General features: G+C 42.7%; 1 protein-coding gene across 2 annotated transcripts in view; it reads right to left on the bottom strand.

The window, feature by feature from the left end:
* The window catches only part of epha7 (eph receptor A7), a 94,754-nt gene that overhangs the window by 5,589 nt on the left and 67,097 nt on the right, over positions 1 to 22,068 (bottom strand). The window contains exons 6-15 of one of the 2 annotated variants that reach the window (XM_062411225.1): positions 15,558 to 15,682; positions 13,760 to 13,928; positions 11,212 to 11,320; positions 8,436 to 8,491; positions 5,752 to 5,877; positions 5,107 to 5,292; positions 4,684 to 4,745; positions 4,254 to 4,463; positions 3,517 to 3,666; positions 389 to 582 (exon numbers count right to left, since the gene is read on the bottom strand). In XM_062411225.1, coding sequence (XP_062267209.1) covers positions 389 to 582; positions 3,517 to 3,666; positions 4,254 to 4,463; positions 4,684 to 4,745; positions 5,107 to 5,292; positions 5,752 to 5,877; positions 8,436 to 8,491; positions 11,212 to 11,320; positions 13,760 to 13,928; positions 15,558 to 15,682 — 1,387 coding nt within the window. The remainder of the gene's footprint in view (positions 1 to 388; positions 583 to 3,516; positions 3,667 to 4,253; positions 4,464 to 4,683; positions 4,746 to 5,106; positions 5,293 to 5,751; positions 5,878 to 8,435; positions 8,492 to 11,211; positions 11,321 to 13,759; positions 13,929 to 15,557; positions 15,683 to 22,068) is intronic. The other variant, XM_062411226.1, reaches the window with a different exon arrangement.

Raw genomic sequence — 22,068 nt, 5'->3', positions numbered from 1 at the left:
ACAGTCTCTATATTGTTAAGTGCCTTTTTAACCAGCTCTAACCTCCAGAGACTCAATCCCACCTCTGGAAAACATGTTCTGACTGCAAATAGGATTCATTTGACAGACGTCAGAGCGAGGTCTGGAGTCCCCGCTGCACTTTAAAGTACCAGGAACTCATTATAGAGATTGATTTAAAAGCCCTGCTACTGACCATAAAGCCATGGAAGCTGCTTTGGGGTATCGATCCCTGGGGATTTATCTTTCATCTGTGAACTACAGACGCTAAATCATAAAGTGGACACTTTGGATCATCCGCTAATGCACTTAAAAATAAAAGAAGAAGTATCTTTTTTTGAATGACAACACATTTTTAAAAAATGAATCATACTAGGCTTTGTTTCCTTACCTTGTACACGTTCCCACTGGGGTTTTCAAGGTGTTGGGGTTGCGGATCATCTTATCGAGGATGCCAACTATCTGATCAAATTTGGGCCGTTCGGCTCGGTCTTTCTGCCAGCAGTCCAGCATTAGCTGATGCAGCCCTGCCGGACAGTCCATTGGGGCTGGAAGACGATAGCCCTCCTCTATCGCTTTAATGACCTGGAGAATGCAAAACAGATGGACTGTTGGTGTCAGCATTAAGTATCACCCTAAACCCCAAACTTTTAAGGTATTAATCCCCAGCCATAACCTTTAACAATCACCCAACCACTAAACCATTAAGAATCAGCCTTTAGTATCATGCTATGTCCAACCTCTTTAGTTAAAAACCTTGAGTGTTTTTACCCAAAGGAACATAGGGCCGAACTGGAGTGGATGATTAAGTGCAAGTTGTTTTATATAAGTAAAAGTAGCTTCACTGATCAGTAAGAGGAGTAATTGAGGTTGAGGGCAGAGGAAGTTGCACCTTGTTCTGCCCCTATGATTTGTGAATATGGGCTATACAAATAATATTTTACTGATTGATGCCTGATCCCATCACACCAACACACCAATCGCATACTAAGTACATCCGACTGGTTTCTCTTCCTGAATGATGCTGCCGAGATTTTTCTACTGTATGTCTCCCTGCAAGGACCATGGCTAATGATTTCCATTTCTGTTTGTGAAGCCCACTTGAAACAAAACTACCTGAAAGATAGTTGCTTTAAAAGCCCACTTAACCAAGTTTATGTTTTATGCCATGTCATGGTAATTTCTATCATTTGTGGTGACATTTGATTTATCAGTTTGAATTCTGAGCTATGGATTGTTTTCAGGTGGAAAATGGAGTCCGAAAACAGTAAGCACATTTACTGTCACACATTCAGACAAGTTTGGAACCAATCCCCCTGTTCAATTCTAATTAACTGGACCACTAACTTGGAAGAGAATCCTTCCAATGGAGCCAGAGTCTCCACAATAACAGTCAGTTATGTGTCTATTGTTGTAAAGCTTTGTCTGACTAGTCACAATGTCCTTACGTACTGGCTCTGAAGCTGGTGAGAATGATTTGTAGATGTTTACTAAGATACTGTATATGTCACAATGCCACAGTTGTTTTACCTTTTAATTAAAAGTATGGTTTTTCCCACATTGTTTATATGTCTAAACAAAAGCCTCTGATGAATAATAGAACCACGATTTCTGTTGTTGATCCACTTAATGCAGGAAGTTTAGCAGAGAGTTCATTAAAAGTCAACACCATGACAAGAGTATGTGCAGCGGGCACTTTGATTTGAGCCCTTCCCTTTCCTTTTCTGTGTGGATGAGTGGCTGTGTGTGTGTTTGTGCACACTGTATATTCATCAGCTATTCCTATCAGGACCTCGCATACAAGAATGAGTCGTGGAGGGAAAAGGTGTCAAAACACTGAAACTGTTGGGGGAAATGCAAATGATGTTCTCCCAGCATCCCCGGAGGATGTTTGCTGACATCTTGACAAAGCACAAACATTTCTGACATTGATGTCTGTCAAGTACTGGAGTGGCAAAACACCACATACTCCATTCCAATGCCCCGACATCTTGTTTAGCATTTCTTACATCTGATTGTTCAATCAGCACGCCACTGCTCTGGAGCACCAAAGAATCTTAATCATGTTAAGCCCCGGTGTTGCGGGAGCTGAATACCGGGGCGCCATGTAGGAATCTTAAAGGCCACAATCACTCGCCTTCCACCATCAATCAAAATGTGTCAAGAGTCAGACGATGGGAAAAAGCTTCAAGTGGTCTGGCGCGGTTGGACTCCATCAGCTGGAGTTAGCTGGGAAGTGGCGGCAACAGCACTGTTTTGTGCTTTGATTGTATTAGAGATACAAGCAATAGGGATTCTAACATTTCAACAAGACTTATTGTCTTATTTCTTCAGGATACAAGGGCAAGGGGATGTTGCTGAGTCATCTTAGGGTTTTGAACTCATCCAATATTAAACCTGTACAATGATTGCATTGTTTGACGTACTAGAAAGAAGATGTAAACTAATTCCCTTGCAGGGAATGAGTGTGCTAAATATTTCATTTAGAGGTGTCAAAACAACTATAACCTAGGCACTTAAAGAGGTACTGTATGATTTAGTATTGTACTTCCATAAAGTTGGGGGACTCAAAAGGGCCAGATAAAAATAATGGTCATACTTAATGCTGCAGAGAATGATATTGTTGCTTGTTTGGGTGTAGCTCTGAAAACATAATCTGGAGCATACTTTCTATTAAAGCTCATCTTTTGCGTCTTTGTGCTCAGGCTAAGTTCAGCCTGTTGACATCACAATGTAGTCAGCAGGGACTCTTTCCTCACACAGAGGACATCATGAAGCTGTTTTGACAGGCTGTGTCATACCCTGATAGGAAAACCTGATATGTGAAGTAGCACTCTAACTTCAGAGCTTACCTATGACTTCACAAATGTTGAATTCCACAAGGGAAACACAATCAGCAAAGTCCGGGTAAACTTCAAAATGTACACAAGTTGTGTGTTCTTGGTTCAACATTGCCACTCTCACTTATTTCCATTACCATAAGTCATTATGAACTTAAATTTGAATCTGAAGCATCCTGCGTGACAAGTGCGTTCCACTCCTGTTCTTCATATTAATAGCACCATCAAACCCACGACATGCATATCTGCCACAGTACCACCACTGGTTTGTCGTTTGTAAGCAATACATTTTCTGATGATTCTTAAAGAAACTCAGAAACACGAGACCCCACATTTTTTCAGTGTCTCTAAATCTGTCCATGTATACACTATATCTATTAGAATTACTTCTACGATAAAATTATTGATTGCTTTGTCTACAAACTCTCATAGTGGAGATTTCAATTTTCTGGACCAAAAACAACCTCTTCATAATGCATCTTTTGTCTGACCAACGGTCCAAAAGGCAGATAAATCACTTTTTGTTATTATGATATAAAACAAATAAAAATTTACAAGATGACAAGTTATTTAGATATAAAAAAATAAAATGCTGTGTGGTAATTTTCTGAGAGGAAATACAGTTTTTCAATATTTGAAGATGTAGAACATGAAACATTTCTATGGGGCAGTAACTCACATCTTGATTCGACATGTCCCAGTAAGGCCGTTCCCCATAGGACATCACCTCCCACATGACTATACCATAACTCCACACATCACTTGCGGAGGTGAATTTGCGATACTGGATGGCTTCGGGGGCGGTCCACCTCACAGGTATTTTGCCGCCCTGTCCATAAAAACGCAGGTCAGTGGCTGGAGCAAAGATCAAATTCATAACATCCTGCATCTTCCCCTAGAACATCAATTGGAGAGAGTGTTGAAATTACACACAGGGTCAGAAACAGAGTGCATTTATAAACACCTTGGAAATGTTCACAACTGCAGGATTGTTTGCTTATTGTAAATAAAAATTAAACACTTTCAAATACTAAACTAAGAACCTACCATCTGTAACTTAAAGACAACAGATTCTACTTTTTAATATTCATCTGGATGAACTCCAGTACAATGTTAAGATGTAAACTAAAAACTCGACTGGAGCATTGTTTTTATATGAAACTCAGTGTAACCTGCGTTTTTTATTATCAATGGCTTATAACTTATCATTTGTAAATGATGACTTACATTAGTAAAACATTAGCTTAAACTTAGAAATCTTTTATAAAATGCTGCTTTATGAGAGCTGTGTGCTTAAATATAGGCGGTGCAGACTACTAGGCAAACCCTGGCATTTCTGCCCTATCTTCATGCGCAGGCTGTGCTTTATTTAGGAGTTTTGATAAGTAGATAGAGTTATTGCTTTAATTGACTCACAGATGTTGTATAGACAGCCTCCGGATCATCGTCGATCACCCTGGAGAGGCCGAAGTCCGACACTTTACACACGAGATTGCTGTTGACGAGGACGTTTCGCGCAGCCAGGTCTCGATGGACGTATCCCATATCGGCAAGATATCTCATTCCCGCCGCAATGCCCCGCAGCATCCCCACCAACTGGATGACTGTGAACTGACCATCGTGTTTCTGCAGGGTACAAAGAAGCACAGGCGGGTCAGCCATCTTCGCTGACCATGGGGGAAATGTAGGTCACAGCATTGCAGCAGCTCCAGCACAAGATTTATGATATTTGTGCGATGCACAGATCCTACTGCAGACCGCCTGCTCTCTGGGACACCCTCTGATGTAAAGACAAGTTATACAAGATGCTGCTATGAGCCTCCTGTGCCTCTAAGGTGATACTCACCCTGAGGAAAGCATCTAATGAGCCGTTCTCCATGTACTCAATGACAATCATGACTGGTTTTCCTGGAGAAAAAGAGACAAAGAAGGAGAAAGAACCAGAGGGAAAAAAGGAGATGATTACTTTAATTATAACTGCATTTTGTTTGTTTACAAAAGGCTTAACAATAAACGTCTGCGCTGACACAGCTTCTAAGTTATTTTTAGGTGCGTGTTTCATTGGCTTTTAATTAAAAGTTACCATCTGTTCCTTTTATTACAGTGTCTGAATGAGAACATATTAAACATGGAGTGTGGCATATTTAATCAGATATAATGTCACTCTAACTTTTGACGCTTTTACCTTCCAAACCCAAACATGCACTGATTATGAGATTTTAAATAAGCATAGACTTTACGTTTTCCTCTTGCCTTTGTGCCTATTTACCTCTTGTCACAACACCTTCCAAATGAACAACATTGGGATGGTCAAACTGTCCCATGATGCTGGCCTCGCAAAGGAACTCCCGCCTCTGCTTCTCCGTGTAGCCCACTTTCAACGTCTTGATTGCCACCGACATGTCCCGCTTTCCTGGCAGCTTGAGCCGCCCGCTGCACACCTCCCCAAACTCTCCTGTTGGGGGATGAATCCGTTTGTGAGTGAGCGATCGGCTTGGGTAGGTTGAAAAAATAAAAATCAAGCCCCTCACAATGACAAATTCATTAGTGTATTTTGAGACAAAGGAGCTGCGCTGAGCTGGAATACAAATTGGAGTGCGACATCTTGTTATCCTCAGGGGAGTGTAACCAAGCCCTATAATAAGACATGCTAGAGATGCATAGATACTGTCATTGACCGCCTCCGTAAAACCCATGTGGCAGCAATTTTTCAGCAGCGGGAATCTCTGCGACTGCCTCCACCAGGCCCACATTAATTGCAATGAACTTTTTCTCCTCTTCGCAATTGCACTATCAATATACAACGCATGAAGCTGTGTCCCTACTCAAGGTGTAAATATTTGGCTGTCAGCGTGATATATGAGAGCGTGCAGTGACTAAACAGCACAGGCTGAAAGACACAGGATGGGCTCACCTGCTCCAATAACCCGCTCGATTTTAATGCAGGAGGCGTCCAGCTCCTTGGCAAATTGATGGACAGCCCTGGTTGGGTCCTCGTACGTCTCAGGGTCGATGTAGGTTTTGGTGCCTGGAAATTTGACTGTAGAAAGGTAAGAGGATTACTGTTACGATTAAATATGCACACTGTGCACCATCGGGCACTTGATAGGCAAACGATCGCTAAGACCAGGGATTCAAAGGGAATTGCTGAGCAGTAAGCGGCCGGTGTCAGAAGGGCTTTCACGCAGGGAAATTCATCACAGAGGGGAAGCAAAGGTTTGAGTAACCTGTATGAGGGGCCTTTTTTATGAGGCTGCGAGTTACCTTTCCCCTTACCACTGCACTGTGGAAGAAGAAGCGGCCTCACCTGCAACACTACTTCATGTGCTCGGAGTTTTTATACTATATGATATCATTCAGGGATGCAGAGCTGTTTAATTTTCTCCTGAACCTTGACAGTGTCTCATGTTGATAAAATATCAATGAGTTCAAGGAAATAAACTGTACAAGCAACAGTGATTAAATAATGCTTTAATGGAAGCACACAATGAAGTGAAGTGACATTTTAGGTTCTTTGAAATGTTAAAATGTGAATTGATACATACTTATTTGACTTTTCAGAATTAAAGTATGTGACTGAAATCATGTTAAGATTTGTATCGTTTGTTAAGGCTACGTCCTTTGTCCTGAAGCAAATCTTCAAGGTCACATGACATTTTGGGGTCTGACTTTACTCACAACGAATACTGTGGAATCTCCCATTAAAGTTTGTGAACCAAAGGTGTTGTGTTTGCAGATAAAATAGTATTCATGAATTTGTCCCACATTTGAAATGAGCTTCTGGATACTTGCAAAGATCAGAATACAATAGATGTTGTCCAAGTTAAGTATTCACTGATTTTTTTCATGTCATGCAATATGAAGCTATGAAATGAATTGGTCATAGGTTTTGATCCCTCTCTAGCAGTGAGTTCAAATCCTTAGAGTATTTTCCTTTGGCGTGACCATTTACATCTGACTGGTGGTGGTGGTTGTTGAGACAATATTACAGCAGCAAAATACCTCATAAAATAAAGAATTTATTCCAGAGAGTATGTTTATTTAAAGATGACAATATGTAATTATTATCTGACAATGACGCTAGAATTGAGCACTGGTGACAGATAAGGTAATAAAGGATGGAGGTCTGCTCAGTACAGATGCTGCATTATCTCTCATGAAGTAACTAAATGAAACTAAATGAGATTTTGTGCGGGAATGAGGGACTGTGTTTTAATTCTTTTGCCTGACTGATGCCTCAGGCGAGGCATTTAGGACTTTTCTTTTTTTTTTATGAAATCCATGCAATTTCAAACAACACTGATATGGGACTGGTTCATGAATATCCATGAGGTAGGAGTGGGAAGCAGTTTGCAAAAAACCAACAAGGTTAGATAAAGGCCAGAGACGGTTGAGGGGGTTAACGTTTTGCTCAGTTCCCCAACTTAACAGCAAATTACAGTATTATGCACTATTTACTGAACATAAAACCCATGGGTCCTATTACACTGTGCGTTTTAAATTTCACTGATAACAATATAACCTGTCAACTTTAAAATGTAATGAGCACGGAGAAAAGAGTGCAGCCGGAGCACATTGAAAAAAAAAAGTGCGCAAAACAGCACTGCTGACGAGCGAGCTGGAGAGAAAGTGCTCCTCTGTATACAGGATAGACGTGGTGGTGGCCGAGCCAACAGCGCAAATAGAACGAATGTCTCCCGCTGTGGTGAGGAGAGATTTCACTCTACTTGCTCCCATAATTGCTTTGTCCATTCCAGATGTCAGCGGATCTGATAGGAGACGTCTTATCACGACTTCCTCGCCGCGACATGGCAGACAAATTGTGTCCATATGTTGAACGCGCGCGCTATCTAGCCTCTGTCGCCCCGGCAGCGTCTCGTCATTTGACATTGTATGGCAGATCCCTCCATTAAGCCCGACACTCATCTTGTTTGTGTTTTCTCCTTTTTTCCTCTCCCTGTCTTTCTCTCCTTCCTCGGCAGATGTGGCCTGTGGTGAGCCGCCGAGGTGGATCTGTCAGACACTTAGCAGTAGCCAACCTGGGCTCGCCAGCACTGCCACTGCTCGAGCTGTACGCCTTGTGACACCCCTGACCCTTTGTTTCCAAATCAGCAGTTTGCCTACAGCGTGGATCATTACGGCACCACTCGGGGAAGCTGTCTCTCCAGGGGCATCATTAGGGGTGGTGTATGAGTGTTTTAAAAAAAAACTCTTGGAAGCAGTGTACACCATAAACTCTGTCACTCGCTAAAAACCGGCCAAGTTATGGCTTTTACATTTTGAGAGAACACTCCTCCCTCATGGGTCAGCCCTTTACTGCCTCCCTGACGGTTGTCACATTCATGACTTTGAAGTTTCCTGACTTCTTCATCTCCATGGACTGAATCCAGCCAATCAGCAGCAGATGCCGGCCGGATTGTTTCCGGCTTCGACTCAAATCAAATGAACTGGGATAAAAGAGTCATGCCTGTGGGGGCTAACGGGTTTAAAGGCACCGTTCCTGTGTGTGCTTTATACATAGACATAGACTTATACATAGACAGATACCGTGTGTGTGTGTGGGTGTGTGTGTTTGGGCTGATGAATGCAGGCACTCACACTGGAAGTAGAGCTCCTCATCTCCCTCCTGATCCGCTTTGCTGTACCCGCAGTGCCTGCGTGGAGGGGGGGAGAGGAAGAGAGTGGCAAAAATCAACTGATTGGTGCGGGAGAAATAAACACCTAAATTACAAGAACTTGAATATGGCAACTAACACTGTGCATGACAAATCTCTTAAGACTCCCAGCTGAGCAGCGAGAGGCTGCGAACCCAGCAGCCGCAGCCTGGGAAAGTAGCTTGAGTATCGCCTCATGCAACACATCAACTGCAAATGACCGTTCAACATGTCTTTTAATGCAAATTTATAATATCAATGTGTTGAAGGTTCCCTCGAGCAGGTGGCAAGACGCACGTGATGGATATGAACTTACTGTGGATGAAGAAAAGAAGAGGGAAAAGCATGTGTTCATGCTGCATTCTTAACTCTTGCAGCCCCATCCTGTTTGTACTGCCTGCGCTTACAGCCACTGTGACTACATTTATTAAATCAGCATGTCTGGCTAGTATTTTTTCTCATTTGATCTCTGGAAATGGCCAGAGAGTGTGTTTAGATGATTTTATCAGAATACAATTATTATGATTATTATGAATATTGTTATCAAATTGGTTTAATTATTAAGATATAGTTATAGTAATTATCACTTTAATTTATTAGTATCATACTATATTTTCTTGAAATTCCCATCATATTCTCTCCACAAAAAGGTGATGGTATTAATACTAATCATAATAATAATTATCATTAGAATTCTATCTTCCGTTTTTACAGATAAAAAAAACACACACACACACACACAAACACACACACACATTACATTATACAGTTTTTGTCCTACTTGTATAGTTTTGTCAATGTCTTGTCTTTTGCCTTGTAATGTAAAAAAAAACTAAACTATGTAGGACAAACAAAAATAGCAAATTATTGTCCCATGATGTTTTTTCTTTGCCATACAAAATAACTACAGAATGTATGATCTGAAACTTGATGCCCTTTCAGGCTGATCGTGGGTTGTTTTCCACACATGCGGCAACTTTGCATTTGCCACCTCAGTTGTAGCAGTTCGGGGGAAACCAGGACTTGTGGGTAATCGAGCGAGCCTCCTACAACTTTCCAAATGATCTTGATTCATTTCAAACACTCGTGACCAAAAGTAAACACAGACTGTATCTGCTGGGTTCGCTCGTCAAGCTCAGACTCATATGGATCCACATAAAAGATCTGGTTTGCTGGTCGAGCTAATCACCCTTTTACTCCGCTCTGAGCTGTCACTTTCTTTTTATTTTGGGATTTATCTTTTTTAACTGGGGCTAATTATCCAACACAATGAGCATTTTCAGGAATACAACCAGATGCTAGTGTTTGTTGCTGGTGTTACAGCACTTAACGTGTTATATTTGTTATAATTTTCATTCGTCTGTGCATACGGCCTGTGTGTTTTCTTCAGTCGATTTTCAGGAGAAGAAATAAAAGCTGTAGCGACGACAATGTTGGTGAGCACTGCTGGAGTTACAGTCAACAACATTTCTCACTCTCTGCAGCAACACTTCTCCTCCTCAGTCGACTGTGGAGAACAGCAACCGCAGGAACACAAGCAGCTTTTTGAGGCATGTTTTCTCTGAGGACGGTTTGGTTTATCCCCTCATCTGTTTTTCTACTTTTCATATAAATACGATGAACCATCACCGTGAAATGACTCATGCTCTTACTAGTCCACCGTTGCTTTTAGCTTTTTAACAGTCTGCGGAACAGGTTAGGTCGGCCCCAGACCCAGATATAGTTCCGTCAGCATAATTGCCTTTCTGGGCATCTACAGTCTGTGATCACATTTGTTCAGAATGGGACAGTAAGTAATATTTGAAAAGTATTTGAAATGATTTTAAATTAAAAACAAAAAAAGTGTACAGATAAAAAGCTTACATTTATGGGAGATACACCAGGTTGCAAAAGGATCCTTTAATGAGAGACGTCAACTCTTACACTCAAGGTTAAAAACTCCACTACAGGCGGAGCTCATGGTGTGTTGAACGTAATTATTAATATCAAATAAAGAAATTCATGAAACGGGAATTTACAGTGAATTTGGGGATGAATGCCAAGCAAGAGCAACTTTTAGGGCAAATATTAGATTTTGATAAACCTTACTTTGAAAAGTATTGTTTATAGTTGTTTTTCTTTTATATGGCCCAACATAGCTTAAATTAATACGTTATTGACTTGTACTGTATTTTGGGGAGAAATGGTCGGCATTATCTGCTTTAAGCTCCAGTTGATCTTCTGTTTTTATATCATCTCTACACAGAGTGTGCTAAAACTGATTCCAGAGGGATGTGCCTCTGAAAAGAAGACGTGATGTGTCCCAAGTGGAGGCATCTGGGGCATCTGGAAGATCCACCATTAAAACAAGCTCTGATGAAATGCCATTCGTGCAGATGAAAACACAGATGAATGGTGCTAATGACAAGGGGCAGGGTGCTTTGTGATCAGTGCCACACTTCATCCTGCCCGAAGGCTCTCTCAGTCACACAGGACTTCTTGCCTCATAATGGTTCTGCAAAAACAGCCTTAAAATGTGGTTTGGGCTGGAGAAAGAAAAAAAAGATGCATCACAACCCATTAGCACAGCATGCCACGAGATGATGGGTGCACGTGTGTGCATGTGTGTGTGTGTGCACGTGACGACGCCACAGACGTGGAGGCCTGTGAGTGACAGAAAGGCTTATTGACAAGCGCAGACTCACAGGAGCGGAGAGTCAATGGGGCCCGCGAGAGCGTACCTTCTCCCGATGATGAAGCCGAACACCATGAACACCAGGATGATGGTTCCCGCCACGGCGACGACTGCTATGATGATGACGGGGTTCTGCTCGCTGGAGACAATCGCAGCTGATGACACGGACAGACATGCAGAAAGACAGAAATGCACAGTGTGAACGTCAGCACATCAGAGAGTAAAATCTGCAGGGCATAATTGAGCCCAATGAGCAGCATGGAGATTGATAACACCCCCCCCCCACCCACGCCTTCCTCTCCTTCCCCTCACAGAGTGGAGGAGGGACGCTTCTATTTTTGAGCCGTCCTTATACACACGGCTCTACTGTTTCAGAAAGTGGGCTTAATAGTCCCAGGCGGCAACGGCGATGCCCTTCATCTCAAACAAAGACACATTCAGGTTGGATTGTTTCCCATTCAGAGCTCTCATAGTGCGCAGATTGTTTGCATTGACACGCTGCCGATTGCCCAGAAGAACGGCTCGCCGTATAAAGTCAACGCAAGCGTGAAAATTCATGCATTTTAAATCGAGTGGATCTGAGGCGAAGGAAATACTTGGGAAGATAATGATTTTTTTTTTTTTCTTGTTGTCTTTCTGAGGAGTGGGGATGAAAAACCCTGGTGACATTTGATCAGCTGTTACTCAATCAACCTTCAGTGTTTCACCACCTGTCTATTTTGGGAGGAAAGTGCGGGGACTCAACTGTCACAGTCACACGAGCAGGTTTCACTCTTGAGGCTCTCGCGGAGGAGACTGCTGGTTCCCTGTGCTGGTCAAGGACACTTTGACTAGACTGCAAACTATAACCTTGTTACAGGGCACACTCTGCGTGTGGTATGAGTAATTAATGTGTCCTTTTGTGCAGAACTGTGGGCTGTGAGGAGGGGGGGGGTGGGGCGCAGTATGGTGGGCAGGTTGGACGGTGGGCCTCTAAACTAAAGAAAAGGGGATTCAAAAGGTGACTTATAGGGGAGCAAATCCTATTCATTATCCACTCGATTACATTTGTACCAAACTCTGTATTAATGAATCCTTAACATTTGTGACTGCAGATAACTTACTAACATTTGCTGTTACTAAGTACTATAAACAGCCTGGTTTGAAAGAAAAACAAAACATATACAGCCTCTAAATCCTAGTAATTAACACTGTATGAGCAATTTGTTTGAGCCCCACGTGAACAGAACATGTTAAAACAAAATTTTGTGGTTTGAGAAGGAGTTGGAAATAGGAACTCTTTCTTGGCAACCACCGGCTGAGCACGGTGACTGTGCACAACACCCCGGAGTCTTGGGCTGTGAATCATTCCCTTGTTCACCGGTTGCCTACATCCTGTATAATTTACACTGAAGAGTTTAGCCTATAGCAAGGGTGAAGAACCTTTTCCCTATCAAGGGCTAATTCAATTTTTATAACATCGTTTGATGGCCATACTAAATTATTGTACATATATATCAAAGTGACTTCTCTCATGCAACGGCTACTGTGTCCTGATTACAACACACATATATGAGACTGTCAGTCCTTTGTAGTCTGAACTTTGACAATCCTACTGTTGAGCCTCACAGTATCTCACTGAGACTATAGAGCTAATGTAACTGATTAGCTTTAAAAGAGTTTATCCTCCCGACGCCACAGTAGCTTGTCCTTATGCTTTGGAGATTTTTCCCAGGATGTCTTCTCAGCATAAAGTCAAAGCAATTTGTGTTTCCTTTGCTTCCGAGACAATAATTTCCCTGGGCTGTTACTGTAATGAGCGGAGACATTAACAGGTGGTTTTTCCAGAGAGTGATGTGCTGATATACTGCTGCGGTCAAGGTGCAAGCTCGCGAGGAGAAGTGGGACGAGGTGAAACACGATGAAATGAAAAGCACAAGTGAGACTGAATTACAATGACGCATCAGTTCTCACAGCTAATTCTCACCATTTTACTCCCTAATAGCACAAGCAGATCAGAGACCCGTCTTTGTTGCATCCATTTGCTTCCAAAACATTGGGTTGGATCACATATGCAAATATAAGGTTTTTTTTTGCAGCCATGTGAAATGAATGAAACACACCTGACATAAAATCAATGGAAAAGATGGCTGGACTGAGTATGACATTCAATTGATTTTGAGTGGTGAGAGTGGAAAAAGAAACACATTGATCTAGTTTTCAGCAACGAGTACTCTGCAAAAAAGCTATCGATGAAACATACGCTGCATTAAGGGTCACACAGACTTTAAAGCAGGACATTGCAACACTGCATCTAAACTGGGTCTGATTTTGCAGTTGGATCAAACTAGATCCTGAGATGAAAATCACAAGTCGTTTTCTCTCTGGACGGGCACAAATAACCTGAAACCTAATGGAAGGTCATTGAGGACAAACCATGTGAAACATCTGGATCTGAACTGAACATCACGACACAGATGCTGGATGCTGTTTACATCTGCTCATAGTGGAACATATCTGTTTACATCCCTGCCACACATGAAGCATATAATGCAAAACTGTAGCAGCAGCGGAAAATGAAAAAGTGTGTGCCCCTGCTCTGTTTAGCCCCCTACCTGTGGCCTCCTCCTTGGTGGTTATCTCCAGTCTGGGGCCGAAGGTCCCATAGCCCGCATGAGTGAAGGCCCGGATCTGGAAAACATAGGCCGTGCTGGGCTTCAGGTTGTTCACTATGGCCGATGTGGACTTGGACCTCACCGTGGAGTAAATCTTATCCTTCTGATCCTGTGAATAAATCATTGTATTATTCCCAAATGATTTTCGGCAGAAAAACAAACAAACACCAAACTGCTGTGACCCCCCAGCTAATAATTGAGTCCTATTGAAGTGTTCTTATCTCAACGTCTTTCAAATATACAGCAGATAGACTTCAGAGGATGTAATTACCCGCACTTTGCAAATGGAATGTGTGTGGCTTCACAGTGTCCATTGTAATATTCAGTCTGTTTACTGTATCATCTAAAATAGTGCAAAGCTTATTATTACTTTATCTATGGCTGCTGCTGTCAAGCTTTAACAGCAGACAGGCTTTTCTTCCCAATGTTCCCTGTTTTAGCTGAATTATTCAAACTTTAGTGAGACGCATCCATGTCTTCTGCTGCTGCTTTAATTTGCTGTGGATGCACCCCGAATGCTTCCCCTGTGTTTACTTGTTGTGATGAATAAAGCATAACGTGCAGTATATCTACATGCATTTCTACAGCACTAATTTCACCTGCACGACAAGAGAGTCATGTCACTGCCGCGCTGAGTTACTGTTTTCATTCACTATTTAATTCCAGCTGCTCCTACCATGCTGGTTCTTTTAAATTGCTGTTAAAGCCACCATCAGTGAGAGGTAAGGTTTCCTGGATAGATGCTAAATATCAAAACACTTTCAGTGGCTTTTTTAAGTGGCCCCTTTACTTGATTGATTTGAGGAAGAAAGGTGGATTGACGACAGATTAAAAATAAAAACAAGAAAGTTGAATCAGTTGGAATTGATAAGCTAAAAGGACACCAGTATTTCTGTGAAAGAATACTTAGTGTGGAAATCTACATTATGCTGAAAATAGCTATAATCTATACTTCCCAACCTTTCAATCACATATTTGAGATTTATGATGACTATGTATGAAATTACATTAGCATTTCTTTCTCATTATGCTTGCTACTGACTGTAGATTGCGGAAAACCTCTTATTTTGTATTACCATTTGATGCACGGCCACATAAAGAACACAAGCACGTAGGAAAATATCGTCTCCATAAAGGAATCCATTTGGATGCACAGGCCACACGCATTGTGTACTTTGTTGTTGAACTGTAAATGCTTTGCTCGGCTCAGAGCCCAAATGGAATGCCAGGGTCTGTTAGGGGTGTAGTCGTTGTTTCCAATTTTCCACTTTTACAGCTGGGCGGACCACAGCCACAGTGTGTGACACAGGAGACTGATTTGTCAGTGTGTGTGTGTGAGGCTGTGGCCAGCAGGACTGGCATCGCCCTGCTTTTGATTTGCTGGGTTAAATTCGCTCCATTAAACCTTGCTGTAAAGAGCTGATGTGTTCGAACTGGAAACACAGGGAAGTAGTCGGAGGGGAGAGGAGAGACTGCTAATTCTGGCCGTGCAGCAGCCACGGATTGTGCGTGTGCTAACCTGAGGGGTGGCTGTGGAGGACTATAGCCTGATTAAAATCTTATGAGCATCTCGTTCATTATTGCAATTACGAGACGAAGACGGTACTTGCAGAATCTTGTGAATTCCACTCACAGCAGCATGCTGACAGAATACAAAATGAAGAGTCGGCAAAAGTGTGTGGGAACGGAGAGATGGAAGAGAGAGACAAAGGCACAGACAAATCTCCTGCACACTCACTTTTTCATAGTATTTGATTTCATATTCCGTGATGACGCCGTTGGGCTGCTGCGGCTCCTGCCAGGAGAGCTGGATGCTGCGCTGTTGCACCTTCTCCTTGATGACCTCGCTGACCTGGGATGGAGCTGTTTGGACAGGAACATGTCAGTGAGTGAAGGGCGAAGCCTCTGCACACAAGTGCTCAGAGACACTCACTAGCGCATGAATATTCATGGGTTGCTTCTAAATGTTTGCCCCACCCTGATCGAAATTTCAATTACAGTGCACACAGCGGAAGATAGCGTAACCCTAGGTCGTGGAAAACTGCAACATGTAGATTATAAACGACAATTCACTTCAATTAATTCCAATATTTCCAGTGGAACAGGCAGGCATTTACTCTCCCTGATGACAGAGCCATTGCAAAAGCCTGTTAGAGGGAGAGGGGTGTACCTGTAACCCCGTGACACCAGTCTTCTGCACACCAATTATCTAAGGCTCTTTGAATGTCTCATTTTAAGTGTCTGGCTGCCAGATTAAGTGCTATCACATTTAGATTTGCAAAACAGCTCACATACAAAGTTACATTTTCCAGCTGTAGGTAAAGGGCTGTACTGATCTTATTACATGACACAACTGTGGGTTTAAGCTTGGTTATTGTCATTCATTTGATCTAATCCTAATGTTACCCAAGGACCCATAAATTATTCTCTGTGAAATCAATGACAAATTTGGGAAAACTCAAAGAGAGAGAAAAACATTCTTGATCTGAGCATTTTTGTGTAATCAGGCTAACAAACAGACCCTAACTTCTTTGGCAGCGGTAATAACACGGCTACAACTGCTGCTCTTGCTAAGTGTGCTGCTATTAATGCTACCACATTCACTGCTAATGCTAACTCCTCTCGTAACTAGTAAATCCACAATTACATTCCCATGCAAATCAAAGAAGACAGAGTTAGAAAAAGACAAAACAATAAATTGTATACGATCTCAGAGATGCTAAAATGCTACATCCAGCAACGAGCAGTCATAGAATTGTGTGTGTTTGTCACTGAAAAGGACACAGCTCATTCTACCTTGTGTATTGTTTATTGGAGTGATTCCCGAAAATATCAACACAGCCACATGTAGGGACCAAGTCAGAAAACACAGAAACTCCCCTTTAAGGATGTCAACTCTATAAACAAGTTTAAACAGAGACTTATCAGTTAGGACCAGGCTTTATAAAAACCAGCGGGTGAATCTGGCCCCTGCATCCCTGTTGTGCAGCTGTGCTTGATGCTTCTAGAACAAATTCCATTACATTCCCGTCATTACCATCATTATCTTAATTGTAATCAGCATCATTTGTACAGCACTATTCTTAAGGATCCCGGAGAGGAAAAAGATGGCAAGCTTTTTGGATTAGCAAACCGCACCCTGAGGAGACTATGCTTTCAAAAGATATGCTTACTGCAAATCTGCACTCGAAACAGCCCCAAATCTTTTCTGTAAACACAGTGTGAAAACGTGATGACTCATGCCGCTCGGGGGGGATAAACGTATTAATTAACATGTCTTAGCAAGTTTGAAAAGCTGTCCCGGGAACGACTTGAACTCCCAGGTAGAAACCACTACATGTCATGATACAGCAAAGCACTTTAACATGAAAAGAAAAGATTATGAAGGAAGGCTTCGCACCAAAGAAGATCAGGATCCTCAAATGGCAGTAATCACATGACTTCAGTTAATTATCTCTATATGTATGAGGTGGAACATCCAGCTTACTCGTACCAACTGACGCACCATTTGGCAGAGTACCATGTTCCAAAACCTGAAATTTCACACTCTTAACCACGAGTCATGAGACAGCCATATCCTATAATTGCCTTGATACTGAACAACAACCGACAGGAGACAAAAGTTCTTTTTCCCGGACGAGCACAACCTGCTGATGGACTGAAGTGCCGTGCTCAGTGATCCAATGGGAGAGGACCTCTGCCGCCTTCACGCAGCCTGACCCCAGGTTGTTTTAAGATGGCCTGCCACTAATAACTCCGGCTGGATTAAAAGCTCATTAAGCCTCATCAGCATTCCTGACAGTGAAGCACACAAGAGCGGACTACCCGAGACCTTGTCAAAAACGTGCTGTTGTGACATGTCCCACTGTGATCCACCCAAAACACAGGAACAATGTTGCCTTTCTCAGCGGCCGGTCAAAGGGACGATTGAGCTTTCTCTCCAGAGTCATAACAAGCAGTTATTGCAGCTTAACTCCATCCAATTTGGCTGCCCACTCTTCCCCCCGTCTAGACCGTGTCCTTGAAATATGGACCATTCTCTTCCAGCATCTAATTCTGGTTGTGGTTTATAGGCACTAAATGTTGATTCTAGTCTGTGTTTACTGCTTTAATCTGACATTTGCTTTCATGCCCTGCAGATGTATTTGTCTCCCCTGCATGTGCATAAATAGACACTAGTTCAGGGTATATATTTACACTGTTCAGAGCTCTTGGACTCATTGATATACCTTGCTTAAGTCTTCCCCGGGGTTATGGAGCTTCTTTCACTGCTCTTTCTCAGGTCGATTAGTTAGAAAGAAAATCATCCACGTGCTGTTTTAACAGAGAAAATTAAACAATGAAAAAACATTGATTCATCCCAATTGTTGATGAAATCCAAAATCTCTTTTTAATTTATTAAATAATATTTAATCCCTCCAATGTTATATCATCACTGTGAAGTGAAAGGGGCAAACTCTAGCAATTAAGTATCGAACTTCCATAAACTTGGAGGACTCACAAGAGACATTTCATGCAGCAGTGGCAGTGAACTCCTTTACATGGGACAGGCTTCAAACACCCTGGACAAGTTGTGACCCTTTGAATACCCTGACATAACCTCACTTTCAGTTCCTAGCATGGGGCAAGTTCCAAAAATGCTGCACCCCATTAGCAAGTTGGCACTGTCTCAAACTAACGGACCCTGAGACAGATCTGGATTTCAGGTATCCGGAGATATTTGATATATTAGTACACTTCACTTCAATTAATAATTAAGCTCTTTTTCCATTTTTATTCGGCAGCAGCCTCCACTGATTCAAGAGGCAGCAGTGTTATTGCCGGAGATGAGCTACTTTCCCACAGAGATTGCTCCTTGAAGAGTGTGACGCAGGCTCAGGCACCAGATCTGCCCCATTTACCCCCCTTTGGCCTGCAGCTGTAGTAGCACTGGCTCGCCCCCTCCTTCCTTTCCTTACCCCGCCATGGGTGACAGGCAGCCGGGGCCCCTGTGTTTCCACAGAGATCATGAGATCAGTGAACAGTATTAGCAGACGTGCTGTTCCACGGGCTAAAAAGGGGGCTCATTCCGGGGAAGGTGATTTTCAGAAGTCGTTCTCCATCCACAGGCTGCCAAAGAGGACCAGAGTGGTGTGTTCACTCTCCAAGAACCTGCTTCTCTGGCTCTCTCTGTCTCACTCAGAAGGCAGCGCGCCACAGCCATTAACGACTGATTTGACATTAGGCCACTCTCAGACCTGTGGGGCTGGAAGCTGTATAATTGCCATGCAGGTCTTAAAGAGACTGTTTGGATAATGCATTTGTGCATTCATTTTGCAATATTAGAAAATGTGTCAGTGACCCTGAAAAGCACCTCCTTTAACGCTAACTGAGCCAGAAGCCCGTCTCCACCGTGCGCTGCATTTGAATATCTTATGAATACATTAGGCAGTGCGTTTTTTAATATCCTCTTCTTTCACTCAGCCGCCTGATTCGTCTCCGAGGCAAGAAGCACAGAGGAGGTGGTTCATTACATAAGCGTCTTTCTCCGCCTCCGTGCTCGCCTCGCAGACCGTATCGATGCTTTAAACCCATAAATGAATAAGTCCTATTTTCAGGATGCGCTCGTGTATGTTAACGCCTACGGAAACCATCTGTGTTGAGGTGCAGAACATTCTTGGTGTTTTCAGAGTTTTCTTTCATTTTAACAGGTTTTAATTCGAGTTAGAAAATGGCTATGTCTCTAAGGAAATAATAATAATTAAAACAACATCCTGTGAGGCCCAAATGGCACACAAACAAACGCGTAAAACAAATTTCACAAATCAATGAAAGTTTGTTTATCACCATAAGGCTGTGCAGTTCTGTCTCTATCAGAAATATATGTTAACAGTTATATCAAGAATTTTGCCCATTGACATGAACATACATGTATGGTTCCATTCAGTTTCTTGTTCCATCACAGCAGAGCCGAGTAGTTACAGTTCAGTGGAGTCTGGATATTTTTCACAGCAGCCGGTTAAAGAAGAAAAGGAAAGCATGGCGATGTTTGGTCCCGGGCTGGGCTAACACTAACGAGGTATGACACAATCAAGATTAGTTCAACTTGATGTTGTGACTCCCTCAACAGAGTCGAAAGTGACTGATGTTGAACGCTGGCAGCTCAGGAGAAGCGTTTAAGGAGCGGTCTCCTCCTGATAGCCTAGAAATGCTGGCTACTTGTTGTGGCAGCCGGGAGCATCTCCTCGCCCTCGCCGGTATTTCTCCAAGCCAAAGCCAAGATAATCCTGATGACATCAACGGGAGTGTTTTTCTTTTTTCTTTCTCAGACTTGGAAAGTGTCTCAGAGGCCACAGAAGAACAGTAATCAGACTTGCTTGTCTTAAATTGATGCAATTTCCCTTTTAAAGTCGAGGCCAGGCAGTTTGGTTAAGTTGTGCTCATGGTTAAATGAAAAAACATTTTGTGTTGAAAGTGGAGAAATTTCTCGCGTGAGTTGAGAACTGCTCATGGGTCATTGGATTTAAAGGAAAGTTTCACACACACACACACACACGCACACGCACACACACACTTTCACTTTCCGCCACTGTGTTTCAGTGTCAAAGCGCCGCCTGCTCCTTGTCGCCCGCTCTCCGTGTAATCGTCTCATGGCGGGGAAACGCTTGTCTCTCCTTGCACCGAGGATGCAATTTACATTTTAAGACAGCGCAATCACTTTGCCAAATTTCATGTGACTTCAGCTGGGTTGTTTTTTTACAGCTGGAGCAGCGCCTGTGCATGTTTGTGTGTGGGTGAGTGGGTGTGAACATGCCTGTGTGAAATCAGGAGAAAATATGTGCTTGTGTGAGTGGGTGGAAGTGATCTACCCCCAGCTACTGTGCACCTGTCTGACTGTGGAGATGGTCATACTGTCCTACACTTTCTCTGAAGGCCATTCACCCACTCAATGGGCAACGCACCTTAAAAATGTAATTATAAAGGTATATATTTGTGTATTTATCATGTCTGCCTGTCTCCTTTCCTCATCAGCTGCTCATCAGTTCAGACTTTGAACTTCGACCCTCTGTGTATTACTCAGGACCAAAACAAGTGCAGTGTCAATCGTGAAGTATTTTGGATGAGTCGCTCTCGAGAAACTTGAGTTAGGGCTGGTGTGACACCTCCACACAACAAACGACAATGATTACGACGAATAAAGATTCCCTGTACAACAAGCTGCAGCGATACAACTTCACACAGGATCACCATGTGTACGCCAGAGCTCTACAGGGCAACATAACATTTATATCAAACAAAAGCACTTTTTCTGATTCCTTTCACAGCCGCCAGTGTTTGTACAGCCTGTATATAGTTTCACATATCTTCTTTAATACATATGACTGCAGTGATGAATGAAACCCACCTCATAGCCCAAATCCAGCTCTTCAGTCAAAATAGTGATTCTCCAGTTCAGGAGGTAACTATGACACCTGCCAACAGGCTCACAATTATCAGTATCTTATAACGATCAAACTTTAATTAATTACTTGACGAAGGTGTTGATTTATTGTAATGGCCTTTTGTTTTACTGTAATATCTGGAGCTTTGAAGAGCAATGGATTATTTTGGCATACTTAATTCATATAAATGCAGTGAACCAAATATTAGCAGGGACTCTCTATAAAGATGAATTGCAGTACAGCTCAACAGCATCATAAAACTACTTAACTTAAGTACTTGTATAAAAAGCAGAATTGCCTTTACTATCCTGCATGTGCACTCGGAGTAAAGGATAAAGGACGGTGAAAGATGAACGTGAGGGGGAACTGTCAGAACTGCTCTGACGAGTTACTTGCTCCTGGACGACAGAGCCTGTGTCTTGCCAGTGGCATTGAGGCATGGCTGTTCACATGCCACTACCAGGCGGTGCCAGGTCACCTCTGCTTGGACCCAAACAGCAGGAGCAGGGGAGGAAAGAGCCAAGATTCCTTTACTGTGAGGGGATTGTGGCTTTAACAAAGATGTCGAGAGAGCTTTCTGTGACAAGGGCTGACAACGGTGTTGATGTGCTGTAAATAAAAACATGTGATCTCTGCAGCAGAATTATTCGGTTTCATCCTGCCTCTGCCGTCTGCACCACAGTGAACTATCTCCTGCTGCGGTGTTCATGTGTGAAAGACAACCTCTGTAGAAAGTCCAGACCCAATTCTGCGAACATCCTCACGAGTTCATGTCTGAAAACGGCTTGTGTGATGCTAGAGGGGATTGTTCAATATCATTCTTTACCA

This window comes from Platichthys flesus, chromosome 18, assembly GCF_949316205.1.
Source record: "Platichthys flesus chromosome 18, fPlaFle2.1, whole genome shotgun sequence".
Lineage (NCBI taxonomy): Eukaryota > Metazoa > Chordata > Actinopteri > Pleuronectiformes > Pleuronectidae > Platichthys > Platichthys flesus.
The sequence above is the reverse complement of the archived record's forward strand: the minus strand, read 5'-3'. Positions and strand labels throughout refer to the sequence as shown.